Source organism: Ochotona curzoniae, unplaced genomic scaffold (genome assembly GCF_017591425.1).
Source record: "Ochotona curzoniae isolate NIBS_2020 unplaced genomic scaffold, NIBS_Ocur_1.0 contig_46, whole genome shotgun sequence".
Taxonomy (NCBI): Eukaryota; Metazoa; Chordata; class Mammalia; order Lagomorpha; family Ochotonidae; genus Ochotona; species Ochotona curzoniae.
Window position 1 is genome coordinate 5,328,242 of NW_024466340.1, and position 11,779 is coordinate 5,340,020.

General features: G+C 48.8%; 1 protein-coding gene across 1 annotated transcript in view; it reads left to right on the forward strand.

The window, feature by feature from the left end:
- The window catches only part of PPTC7 (protein phosphatase targeting COQ7), a 42,000-nt gene extending 31,490 nt beyond the window's left edge, over positions 1–10,510 (forward strand). Inside the window, exons 4-6 of the mRNA XM_040987009.1 lie at positions 3,679–3,802; positions 5,062–5,191; positions 6,917–10,510. Of these exons, the coding sequence (XP_040842943.1) occupies positions 3,679–3,802; positions 5,062–5,191; positions 6,917–6,975 (313 nt within the window). The 3' untranslated portion in view covers positions 6,976–10,510. The remainder of the gene's footprint in view (positions 1–3,678; positions 3,803–5,061; positions 5,192–6,916) is intronic.
- The last annotated feature ends 1,269 nt before the right edge of the window (positions 10,511–11,779 follow it).

The window sequence follows — 11,779 nt, forward strand, 5'->3', positions numbered from 1 at the left end:
GCAGCATGCAGGCATCCTAACCAGCACCAACCGCTAGGCCCGATGCTCGCCCCTCATTTCATTATGAATTGTCCAGAACTTCCCAGATAAGGCCCTGTAACAACCATATAGGGTCCAGCACATACATCATTGGCAGTTTATGACTGAGTGGTGAACCTTTTGTGAAAGCAGAAGCATTTTATCAAGTGCTTTTGCACAGGGTGGGGGGAGGGGGGCAGGGTGGGGATAAGCTATATCTCAAAGAGTTACAGCAGCCAACACAATGGATCAACTAGCTAATGCTAATTCTGTCTTCAAGTATCAACATCCCATTTAGACATCAGTTCATGTCCTAGCTATTTCACTTCCCATCCAGCTCCCTGCTTGTGGCCTGAAAAAGCAGCAGAGGACAGCCCAAACCTTTGGAACCTTATGTTTTTTTGTGACAGTCCTAGAAGAAGCTCCTGGCTCCTGGCTTTGGACCAGCTCAGTTCCTGTCATTTTGGCCATTTGGGGGAGTGAACTAGCAGATTGAAGATCTTTTCTCTCCACGTCTCCTGCTTCCCCTCTATAAATCTGCCTGTCAAATAAAAATAAATCTCTTAAAAAACAAGAAAAATCTTTGCCCTATTAAAAAGAAAGGGTTACAGAGAAGGGAAGAGAGAGATCCTTCTTCTGGTTCACTCTCCTTTTGGCCACAGCAGCCAGGGCTGGGCCTGGTTAAATTCAGATGCTTCATCCAGTTTCCCACCTGGGTGGCAGTGGCCCAAGTTCTTGTACCATCTTCTGCTGTTATCATGGAGCTGGATCAGAAAAGGAGCAGCCAGGACACAAAACCAGTTCCCATGTGGCATTGCGGGCATCAGCTTTACCCACTATGGCACTCTGGTCCCTGCTTTTTTGTTTTGTTTTTAATTTTTATTTGTTTTAAAGTCAAAGTGGAAGAGAAGACAGATCTGCCTACTGGTTCCAGCCCCAAATGCCTGCAATAGCCAGGACTAAGAACTAGGCTAGAGATTGAAGCCCAGAGCCAGGAACTCCTTCCAGGTCTCCCTGGTGGGCAGTGGGGCTCCAGCTGCCTGAGCTATCCAGAGTGGACGCTTGCAGGAAGCCTGGTCAGTGGAGTAGGAGCTCAGACCCAGGTGTCCGATGTAGGAGGGGGAAGGTGCATGTGGTGACTTAGCCACTGTGCCGAAGCCCCTGCCGCCTCTAGTGTTGCTTCGTGTGTGTGTTAGTTGTCTCACTTGGTTTTGTGCATAGCCGCTCTTAGGTTCACATGTAGGTCAGATGGATGATTATTCCTGCCATCTTCTCCCTTGAAATGAGTGTGGTGTATCATCAGGTGTTTGGGGTCACCCACCTAAGGTGTCTGTCGCTGTCTCCTGCAGAAAGGAATGTGCTTACAGATGTGAGCAGGTTAGTGGAGCCAGAGATACTGTATCATACAGTGGCCTGCATCTGTCTGTGACACCCTCGAGTGCTGGCCACACTGCAGTGGGGAGAGCTCAGGACCCTGTGACCTGCATGGATTGCAAGGTCACTAACCGTTTTTGAAGAACAGAGCTTCCATTTCCCTTCTTTTGAGGCTTCCTGTTTTTTGGCACTGCTTTATCTGACATGCTGTCCCTAGGCCAGGCTGGTGAGGGCCACACGGTGCTGCTGGCCCGTGAGGTGGTGTTGGCTTCCTCTGGAGCCAGAGACAGCTCAGGAGCATGTGATCTGGGCTCATGTTTCAGTATAGTCAAAAGTTTCCAGCAGCACAGCGTGTTCAATCAAAATGGGCAAAACCGCAGCTGGCAGAACACCAAGCTCGTGGGTGGGAGTAGTAGGAGAGGACAGACTGTCCAATGGGAGCGAGTCTCCTACAGGCCGAGAAGCAGAGGACACTCCTGGGGAAAGAAAAACCTCAGCATAAAATCGAGTGTCCGTGCCAGCCTGTTCACTCATCCACACGTGGAGATTCTGGTTCCTTGTCAAAGCCTGCGCGGGCGGCAGTGTCTGCCATCACTTCCCTCCCGTCCCCAGAAAGAACTGGCCTGCTGTCCGCCAGGTGTAGGGCCTCTCCTCTTCCTGCAGCAGGTAGCTTGCAGTTATGGGGGCTCTTAGCTATGAAGTATTTAAACCTTAACTTACAGCAGCCATTATTACACAATATTTACAAGCTGAATGAGAGGAAAGTTTGCTCCCTGTTAGACTCTGTCAGTGGGAGACGAGTCTGCTTCCTTCAGGGCAGGAAAGAGAGGCAGAAGCTTTTGTCCTGTTCCCACGGAGCTCCTCGTAGGAGGTGGTGGGCGACGGCATTTCTCTTCACGCTGTGTTGGTGACACACGTGCCGGGGCGTTTCTGTCGAGCTCTGCTTGCATCCATTCTGCCCCTTCCTGTTCGGGTTGGTGTCTGGCTTCTCAGTGAGGACAGGCTGTCAGGCATCTCTCTTTGCCCTGGGGTCTGGGAACAATAGTGAGACTGTCCCTCAGGAGTGTCCAGGACCCGTCCCAGGAGGCCATGGCCACTGGGAGTGTGCTGCGTCCTCCCACCAGGTTGTTCTCAGGCCTAGGTCTGTCTGCATCAAGCATTAGTTCTCCTACCTGGTTTATTTTTTTGAAGATTTATTTGGTTTTATTAGAAAGGCAGATATACAGAGAGAAGGAGAGACAGAAATATCTTCCATCTGCTGTTTCGTTCCTTCAAGCAGCCATAATGGCAAAGCTGAGCCAGTCTAAAGCCAGGAGCCTCTTCTGGGTCTCTCACATGGGTGCAGGATCTCAAAGCATTGGGCTGTCCTCTACTGCTTTCCCAGGCCACAAGCAGGGAGTTGGATGGAAAGTGGGGCTGCCGGGACACAAACTGGTGCCCATGTGGGATCCCATGCGTGGAAGGTGAGGACTTCAGCCACTAGGCCATCATGCCAGATCTTCCTGCCTGGTTTTTTTAAAAAGCTATTTTTGAAGAACTGTAGTGAGAAGCCCACCGCCTGCTCCTGCCTGCAGCCACACATCCTGCCCTCCCGGGCTGCCTTGTGAGCAGTTTTTGTGACTCTTCAGCTAGAAGCACCCCCCGTCCTGCAGCAGTAGCCACATGGCTGCAGAGCCTCCCTTCTTTTCAACATGGTTTGAGGTCCCACCCATCCCCAGCTTATAGTCATATTTTGTTTCTTCATTCACTTAGTCATTCAATAGCTATTTTCTTGAAAACTATGTGCCAGGCATACTAATAAATAAACCCCAGTGTGTGGCAAGCACTTTGTGACACATGGAGACACATGGTTGGCAGGGTCTTCTTTGAGGGTGTCCAGGACCCATGCTTACTCCAGCACAAACTTCCTGAGAATTGGGGCCAGGCGTGCCGAGGTGGATGGGAGGCAGTGAGTAAGGGAGGATGAAATCTGGTGTATTTGGGAGCAGAGGCATTTCCCCCAGGACTGTGGAGGCATGCTGGGTCTGACTCATGGGGACCCTTCCTGCTGAAAGCCACCTGTGCCCAGCATCCATCGTGGGGCTCGGCTTCACAGAATGGGCTCATTCAAGGTTTTGGAACATTTACAGTAGTTTTCAAAGTTTTAATTGACACTGTTATGATGGACTGGCTTCCCTCAAAGGAGCCTCTTTGCTTTGTGAAGTAGTGCCTGTGGGAAGCATGAGATTGTGTTTCTCAACGGCTGTCTGACTTTCTTGCCTGCCCCCCTCTCGGTCCCCGCCTCAGCCCGGAAGCTGCTGACAGCACGGCCTTCGATGTCCAGCTGGGCGACATTATCCTGACGGCGACAGATGGGCTCTTCGACAACATGCCTGACTACATGATCCTTCAGGAGCTCAAGAAGCTAAAGGTAACTCCCCAGGCTCAGCCCTCAGTCAGGGCCTCCCTGGGCGTACGAAGACTGTTGATTCCTTTGTGCCTTTTTCTTTATGCTTTGTAGTTCTCTTTCAAGTTACTGTAAGTGGAAGCATCTACAGGTGGGAACTTGAGAGAAGAGACCTTGCACGCAGGCCTTTCATGGGGTGCTGACAGTAGGCAGCACATTCTCATCGGTGTTTGGATCGGTGTTTCTCATGGGGTGTTCATTGGACCTGCCTTCTTGGTGCCTTTTGCTCCTTTTTTTCTAACCGCACACCCAGCAGGCATTGAGGCTGGAAGACAAGCAACAGTCATATGTGAATCAGCCATGAGCTGCTGGGGGCCATCCTATAGTCTGGGCTATTCCCACCCCGGCAGCAGGTCGGACTTTTTACCTGCATGGTGGGAGAAGCAAAGCCAGGCTGCCACCACACCAGGTACCCAGTGTGCAGGAAAGGCGCCTTGGCTCGCTGCTTTTTACCTCTAACCTGTTGCCAGGGTTACAGTCAGGATTTACTCACAGGGAACCCTAGCACCACAGCTCATCTGTGAAGTTCAGAACTGACAGGTGCTTCTGTGTGGTGACAGAGAAGTTCACCCTCTAGGGAATGTGATGAGGTGTTGGTGCTGAATAGAACAGATGGGGCAGCCCGGGTTGGTCAAGCAGGGTCCCTTGAAGCAGTGACAGTGAAGCCAGGAGCTATTACTCAGGTGGAAAGGGAACTTTCCTGGGCACCACGTTTTGCAGGTGAGTGAGGAGAAGCAGTGAAGATGGAGGTCTGCTCGGGACTCCACAGCTGGGCCAGTCTGTCATCCTGACAGAACCTAAAGTATTTCCAGCAGTGCAGCTGGCAGCTCTCCTTGGAGAGCCAGCTGTGGGCCAGGGTTACATTCCCAAGCAGGGAAACTTTCAAGGTCATCCTTCAAATGCTATCAATCTGCATTCTTAATCCATCTCATTTTTGCAAGAATAAGAATCTCAAATGGGGGAAAAAAAAATCGAAGCATCAAGAGGTCCAGGGCCATCACAGACAAGAGCTTTCTGACTGATAGGTTATGCAGACAGCCTGGCAGTCTCATTCACTCCTTCAAGTGTAAAGTGATTATTGGTCTTTAGTTAGAATGCAACATCAGTGTACAAAGCGTGGTGAGACGTTACTGTCCTGAAGTTGATCTGTGTGAGCAGCTGACTTGTCTGCAGAAATCACGTGCGGTATGTGGTGAAAATAATGCCTCCTCTTTCCGCCTTAGAACTCAAACTATGAGAGTATCCAGCAGACGGCAAGAAGCATTGCTGAGCAAGCTCACGAGCTGGCATATGACCCAAATTATATGTCACCTTTTGCACAGTTTGCATGTGACAACGGCTTGAATGTGAGAGGTAAGTATGCTTTGGGAAGGTCGTAGGGACTAACTGGGTCTGGATTGCGGGTGTGGATGTCCTCTAGCCTCGAGCAAGGTCAGGAGGACCAGGGCAAGCACGCGTCCCCCGTGTTCCCTGCAGAGATGCCCTTCAGAAGGGAACCTCATAGGTTGCCTAGGTACTCAGAACCGGATTCTCTCTACTGCCCCTGCTGCACTGCCTGGGCCTCAGTCCTCACAGAATGCCTGGGCGCTCCTGACCATTTAGCCTCTGCTCTTTGTGCATCTGACATCTCATTATCCCTGCCCCTGACTCTGGGGGACTCGTTGGCAGTGGCTGGATTTCACAAAGGGAAGCCCTCATGGAGAGGACTGTCAGTCTGCTGGTGGTGACTTTTGGGTTTCCAAGCTGCAATGACATGTTGATGCTCACACCTCAGAATGAATGGGATTAGTCTGTGTGTTGCTGATGTAATACGCTGACATAGGAAGCATTTGTTAGCCCTCCATGAAATGTTAAAATAGAAAAAAAAATGTTTAAAAACACACACATACACACATGCCGTTACTGTTTGGCAAATTAAAGAAGGCTGTTCCTACTTTCAAAACATGGGCTGTGTTTGTCCAAATTACAATTGTGGTAGAAGTGTGTTGCTGTCTTATCTGGCAAAATTGATCTGCATGGGTTTTGTCTCTGCTGTGATTGATAACACGGAGAGCAGTAGTGGCTGCTGACAGAGCTCCTGCTGGAAGTGGGCAGGGCTTCTCGGTTATTCTTGTTGAACTGTTGAGGAGGTGTTGTTTGCCCTGTTCTGAGTGCGTTGAAAACCACCTGCCTGAAATGCATTTATTTCTAGCGCTTATTTAGGAGTATTTAAAAGCTAGAGATCTTCTGTCTGCTAGCTAGTTCATCCTCCAAACACCACAATAGCTGAGGCTACGCAGGGCGGAAGTCAGGAGTCCAGAAAGCAGCTACAGGCCCCATGTGTGTGCCAGGAATCCAGTCAGTTTACCTACCACCTGCTGCCTGCTGTGGGTGCATCCACGGGAAGCTGGAGCCAGGACTCAAACCTAAGCACTCCAGTATGAAATGGGCTGTCCCAGGGGACATTCTAAACCTGATGCCTGCCTTATTCACCTGTTTTAATAATGCTCTAGTGGTCAGCATGATGGCTTAACCGGCTAATCCTCCACCTTGCAGCACCAGCATCCCATATGGGCCCCAATTCATGTCCCGGCTGTTCCACCTCTGATCCAGCTCCTTGCTTGTGACCTAAGAAAACAATGGAGGACAGCTCAAGTCCTTGAGTCCCTCCTCTAAGTGGGAGACCTGAAAGAGGTTCCTGACTCCTGGCTTCAGATTTACTCAGCTCCTGCCATTGTGGCCACTTGGGGAGTGAACCAGCAGATGGAAGATCCTTGAAGGATCTTTGTCTCTGCTTCACTCTGTATATCTGCCTTCTAATAAAAAATAATAAGTCCTAAATACACATACATTTATAGGTGTTGCTGTGGATGCAGGCATTTGTCACAGTGAGCAGGTGCTGCTCAGGGCAGCTGTGTGCCATGCTGGAGGGTGTGCGCGAGTCGTGGTTCTGCTTGAGGCTGGCTTCCTGCTGACATACCTTCTAGGAGGCAGCAGGTTCCCTGCCACCTGTGCCAGAGCTCCTGGCCTTAAAAGAAACACTAAAAAAAGAAAAGAAACAAGAAAAAAAAATACTCCTCTGTCTTCCTGTTGTTTTAGGTGGAAAGCCCGATGATATCACCGTCCTCCTTTCCATCGTGGCCGAGTACACTGACTGAGCAGCCGTGGGGTCAGCGCTGTTTCCCCTCAGCGTCCCTGCCGCCGGTGCCCATGCTGCCGGCAGGACCGCGGGTATCGGGCCTGTCCTTGGGGCCCATTGAGGTCTTTGTTGAGAACCACTACTGTCCCTCCCTCACTCACGGCTGCCGGCGACGCCCGAAGGGAACTCAGCCCTCAGGTGTCCTCGTGGAAGCTCTCCCAGCATGTGACTTCTCTCACAGGCTGCTACTTCTCAAAAACAGTTGAAGTTTGGGAAATGAGTAACGTTGGTAAAGTGAATCCAGAATTGCAGTGAGTCTTATCCCAGTCATATTGTAAAGATATATTTAGGAAACATTGTTCATCCAAGGGTGTCATCGTGTCCTCCACAGGCATAGTCCTTGTTCTGATGACTGGGTGTGGCTTCTTATTTTCATTGTAAACTCCTATTTTTCAGGAGCTTATAATTGTGATCTACAACACGGCTGTGGGCTCTAAGATCTCGATCCCAGCAGCTTGTTACAGATCAGAAGAGAAATTCATTTTAGTTCTATGGATGCAAATATTTCGTACTTTTAAAAAGATGTTGAATTGTGGTCCTGTGATTAAGAGTTTTGGCAGTTTATCACTTAGTCCAGTCATAGGTTGATGGCCTGATGTGCAGTATGGGTGGGAGGGCTCCTTAGTGGAAGTCATTGGTGAAATTACTGCTCAAGATTGTTGATCTCAGAGCCCGCTGCTGGTGAGGCGACCGCTCTGAGTCCAGAGGGTTGAGAACGGACAGCTGGGACTTCGGCTTCCATTGGCTTCTGATGGTCATGTGGCCCAGTCTCACTGAGGCCTTGTGTTAGGAGCCCTGCCTGCTGTAGCATGTGCACCCAGTGTGTGGTCCTCTGGGCAGGGCAGCAGCAAGGTATTCACAAGGAGAACTCCCAGGGAGGGCCTGACAGCTTGCAGTTGGCCGCAGCAGAAATATAGGGGTTTCCAAATCGAGCTTAATGTTTACAGTTTCCCAATAGCCATTTTGCAGTGTGTCGTCCCTCACACAGCCACCCCGCACTCGGTTTTCCCATGGTCTACAAGCTCAAACTTATGTTGAAGGTTTGTGTACCAGCTGACTGCTGTAAAGATATATATTTTTGGGTCAGTTCCTCCCCTTCATTAACTTGGTGGTAGAAAAAAATATATATATATACTTAGAAATCCTTAAATTAAAGCCATGTTTTCTATCTAAGTCAGGTAACATTGGTGTAGAGATGAGAATGCAATGACCCCTGATGCAAACCTACTTGAGGAGAATTTAGGAAGTCCTTTTCTCTAGCCGAGAGACTGACTCCTGGTTCATTGCATTCAAACTTACGTTTGGGGTTACCTCAACTTGTTTTAAAAGATTTTGTTTTGTGAATTTGTACTGTATATTTGAGTAACTGTCGAGCTTTTGTTTTATTTAAAATTGTTTAACATGTACCATGTACATGTCATTACAATATTTCAATGCATCATGCTTGTAACAGGCATTTCATTTATAATAAGAATGAGTTATTCATTTTTAAGCTGTTCAGTAATTTATCTACTATTCCTAGATTGGCATAATGTTAGGTATCTATTTTGAATCATCTTTAATTACATGTCAGAATGCCTTAACTGCCCTAACTTGACAAAACAGTTCTTTGGTGGAGGAGGGGGCTGGGGCGCAGGAGACGACCTCAAGCCAGGGAAGGGAGCACGAGGTGTGAGTGGCGGGTCTCGTGGGGCACGGACTTTCTGCAGTCTCCGTGTGTTCTCCAAGTGGCGGGAGTTGCATCCAGAGGGTTTGGCCAGAAGGAATGCCTTTACACGGGACTGGTGGCTTCGGCTTTGTGTGGGTGTCTTAATTATTTTGGTCAGAGGTATGTAGCCTTGTGATTTGGATACATTTTGCATTAATTTTCCAATGCCTACATTTAATTAGTGGTCACAGAGCAGTGTTGGTCAAGTTACTGGCTTTTCTCTGCTCTCATTCAACCCGACGAACACAATCTCATAAAGCTAGATTGGTGGTTTATACAACTCATTTAATCAGCTTACTTTCTAAAGAAATGATTGTTGGAAATTGACATTGAAAATAGTGGGACGAGATTTGAGTTGCACAGTGGTGTTGACTTGTGGACCTGGCCTGTACGTTAGTCACGTAGACTCTTCTCTGTTCCCTCTTGTTCCCCTGTCCCTTCCGTGTTATGCACTTAACTGACTGCAAAGGGCCGGTGGGAGTGCTGCTGGAAGTACCTTCGGCTTCCATGGCCAGTGGCTGTGTGGGGCCGAGCGATACCTCTGGCGGCCGTGATTCTGAACTCGATGTGTGTGGGAATTGTGTTTTAAAACTATAGAGTCAACACACACATTTGTCTCACAAAATGGACTTTTATAACAGGAGAAAAAATTTGGATTTCTAATTTACAAATGGCAAATTATTTATCCCTCTGGATGCACCAAAGACCAATAAAGTTTATAGCTTTTTCCATCTATATTTATAAAGCAATACTGTATTATAAAAAAATCAATATTTTTATCACATGCTTGAAATTTTTATTTTGTTCTGTTTTAAAAATGTGCACTCTAAACATATCAGACCTTATTTCTTCCTATGAACTTAAAGCTGCCTGCGCACAAAAAAAAAAAATTACCAAATGCAGATGAAGTAAAGCCCCATAGGCTCTTGAAAGCTTAGAGAAGAAATGAAGGGAAAACACGTTCTTTGTGCTGATGACTGAACTCGTTGGACATGGTTGATGGGTGCTCAGTCACAGAAGAATCCATTCCAGGTGTGCGTGTCAGGGTGGAGTTGGCGGGGCGGGGCTGGGTCCAGATCAGAATGAAGAGAGTATGCCCTCTCCCATGGGCAGCGCCTGTGCTAGGGAGTGGGCCCTCTCCCATGGGCAGCGCCTGTGCTAGGGAGTGTGCCCTCTCATGCGGCCAGTGCCTATGCTAGGGAGTGTGCCCTCTCATGCGGCCAGTGCCTATGCTAGGGATTGTGCCCTCCCCTGCGGGCAGTGCCTATCCCAAGGGAGTATGCCCTTTCCTGTGGCCAGCACCTGTCCCAAGGGAGTATGCCCTTTCCTGTGGCCAGCACCTGTCCTAAGGGAGTGTGCCCTCTCCTGTGGGTAGCACCTGTCCTAAGGGAGTGTGCCCTTTCCTGCGGGCAGCGCCTCTCCTAAGGGAGTGCACCCTTCTGTGGGCAGCACCTGTCCTGGAGCTGGGATCGCTCAGTGCCACCAGCCTACCACACTGTGTCACGAGGCAGGAAGCAGAAGTTCCTGAGTCCGTTGTGAGTATTCTGAGTGTTTTTGGAGTTTGTAAATGTTTGTACGTCTGGAGGAGCTCCAGGTTTCTTGACACCTTATACCAGCTGTCTTTGGTAAAAACCACAGCATTCAATTTCTCTAGAAACTGTATCACATTTCTGCACTTAACAAATTTTACAATATATATTTAAAAAAAAGTCCCGTGAAACAGTATTTGAAGTCAGTTAAAAAAAAAAATAATAAAAACTTGGCAAAATTCAGCTTCTCAACTAAAAATGGTGTCCATGTCCAAATTTTCAGTTAGCAGGTATTTTGCAGCAAAGATGGCTAAATGATGAAGCCAGTTTGAATCTGTGTATACTAATGAGCTGCTTTTTTCCTCTGTTGAGACTATCATTATTTGTCTTATCCAACGGGCAATTATCTGAATTGGATGTCTGAAATATAACTTATGCAGGAGTAGTTCTGTAAATACATTTAAAGAAACTGTAAAGATATTTAATAAATATAGTATTTATACTAACCTGTGTGTTTCTCTTGGTTTGAAGGGTAACGGAACAGGACAAGGGTTTGACGTTGTGTACGTGGGGGTGTCTGGGGCGCCTGCACTCCCAGCTCTTGGTTTCTAACCTTGAACACTCTTGGCTGCCTCCACTCTAGTTTCCCAGCCTGCTGGCTTCCAGGCCTCCCAGTGGCTATTATCAAATGTAAATGACTGGTTTCCCCACTATTGAGACACTGTAGAGTGAAGCTGCCCCACCCCTGCCTACCCAACCCCAATGGCGTGTGTGTGTGTGTGTGTGTGTGTGTGTGTGTGTGTGTGTGTGTGTGTGTGTGTGTGTGTGTGTGTGTGAGAGAGAGTGAGAGAGCGCACGCGCGAGCGAGTGCCAAGTTTAGCCTTCATTGCATATGCAGCGGCCCAGGGTCGCTGTCTGTTAGTGGTCTGTCCCAGCTGTCGCTGACCAGGCGTGCTTGTGCCTGGCCACCCCGGGAAGCCGTCTGCATCTGCTGAGCAGCCAAAATGCCGAGTCGTCATGAAGGATGAGATCCTAGAAAACTCCAGACCGTGGCATGAAAGGACTTCACTAAAGTCCCTTGGACACTGCCAGTTTCTACATAAAGCTTAGTGAGATTCATTTTCCGTCACCGAGGAACATCTTGGGATGAAGTTGAGTTTTTATTAGATTGTTGTGGGTAACAATGACATGTTGCCGAGCTGCGAGAGCCAGATCCATTTTGCTTCAGTATCGAAGCCGCCTTACAAACTCCTCACAATGTTCCCCAGCTCCTCATGGCTTGGTGCTTTCACCAAGGCCTGACAGACACACTCAGGCCCCGCGTGTCAGGTTCCGGCTGAGTGTGAACAGCCCAGGGCAGGGAGAGGCACGGCCCTCGCAGTAGCAGGCATGTTACATCACAGTGTTCCTGGGTCTGTCTGCATGTGAGTGGAGACACGAGCGTCTGCCGACCTCTGGGCAGAGCAGGTTGCTGCCTGTGTCATCACAGAGATCCGGCTTCACCTGTGTCTGGTGCACGTGAAAAT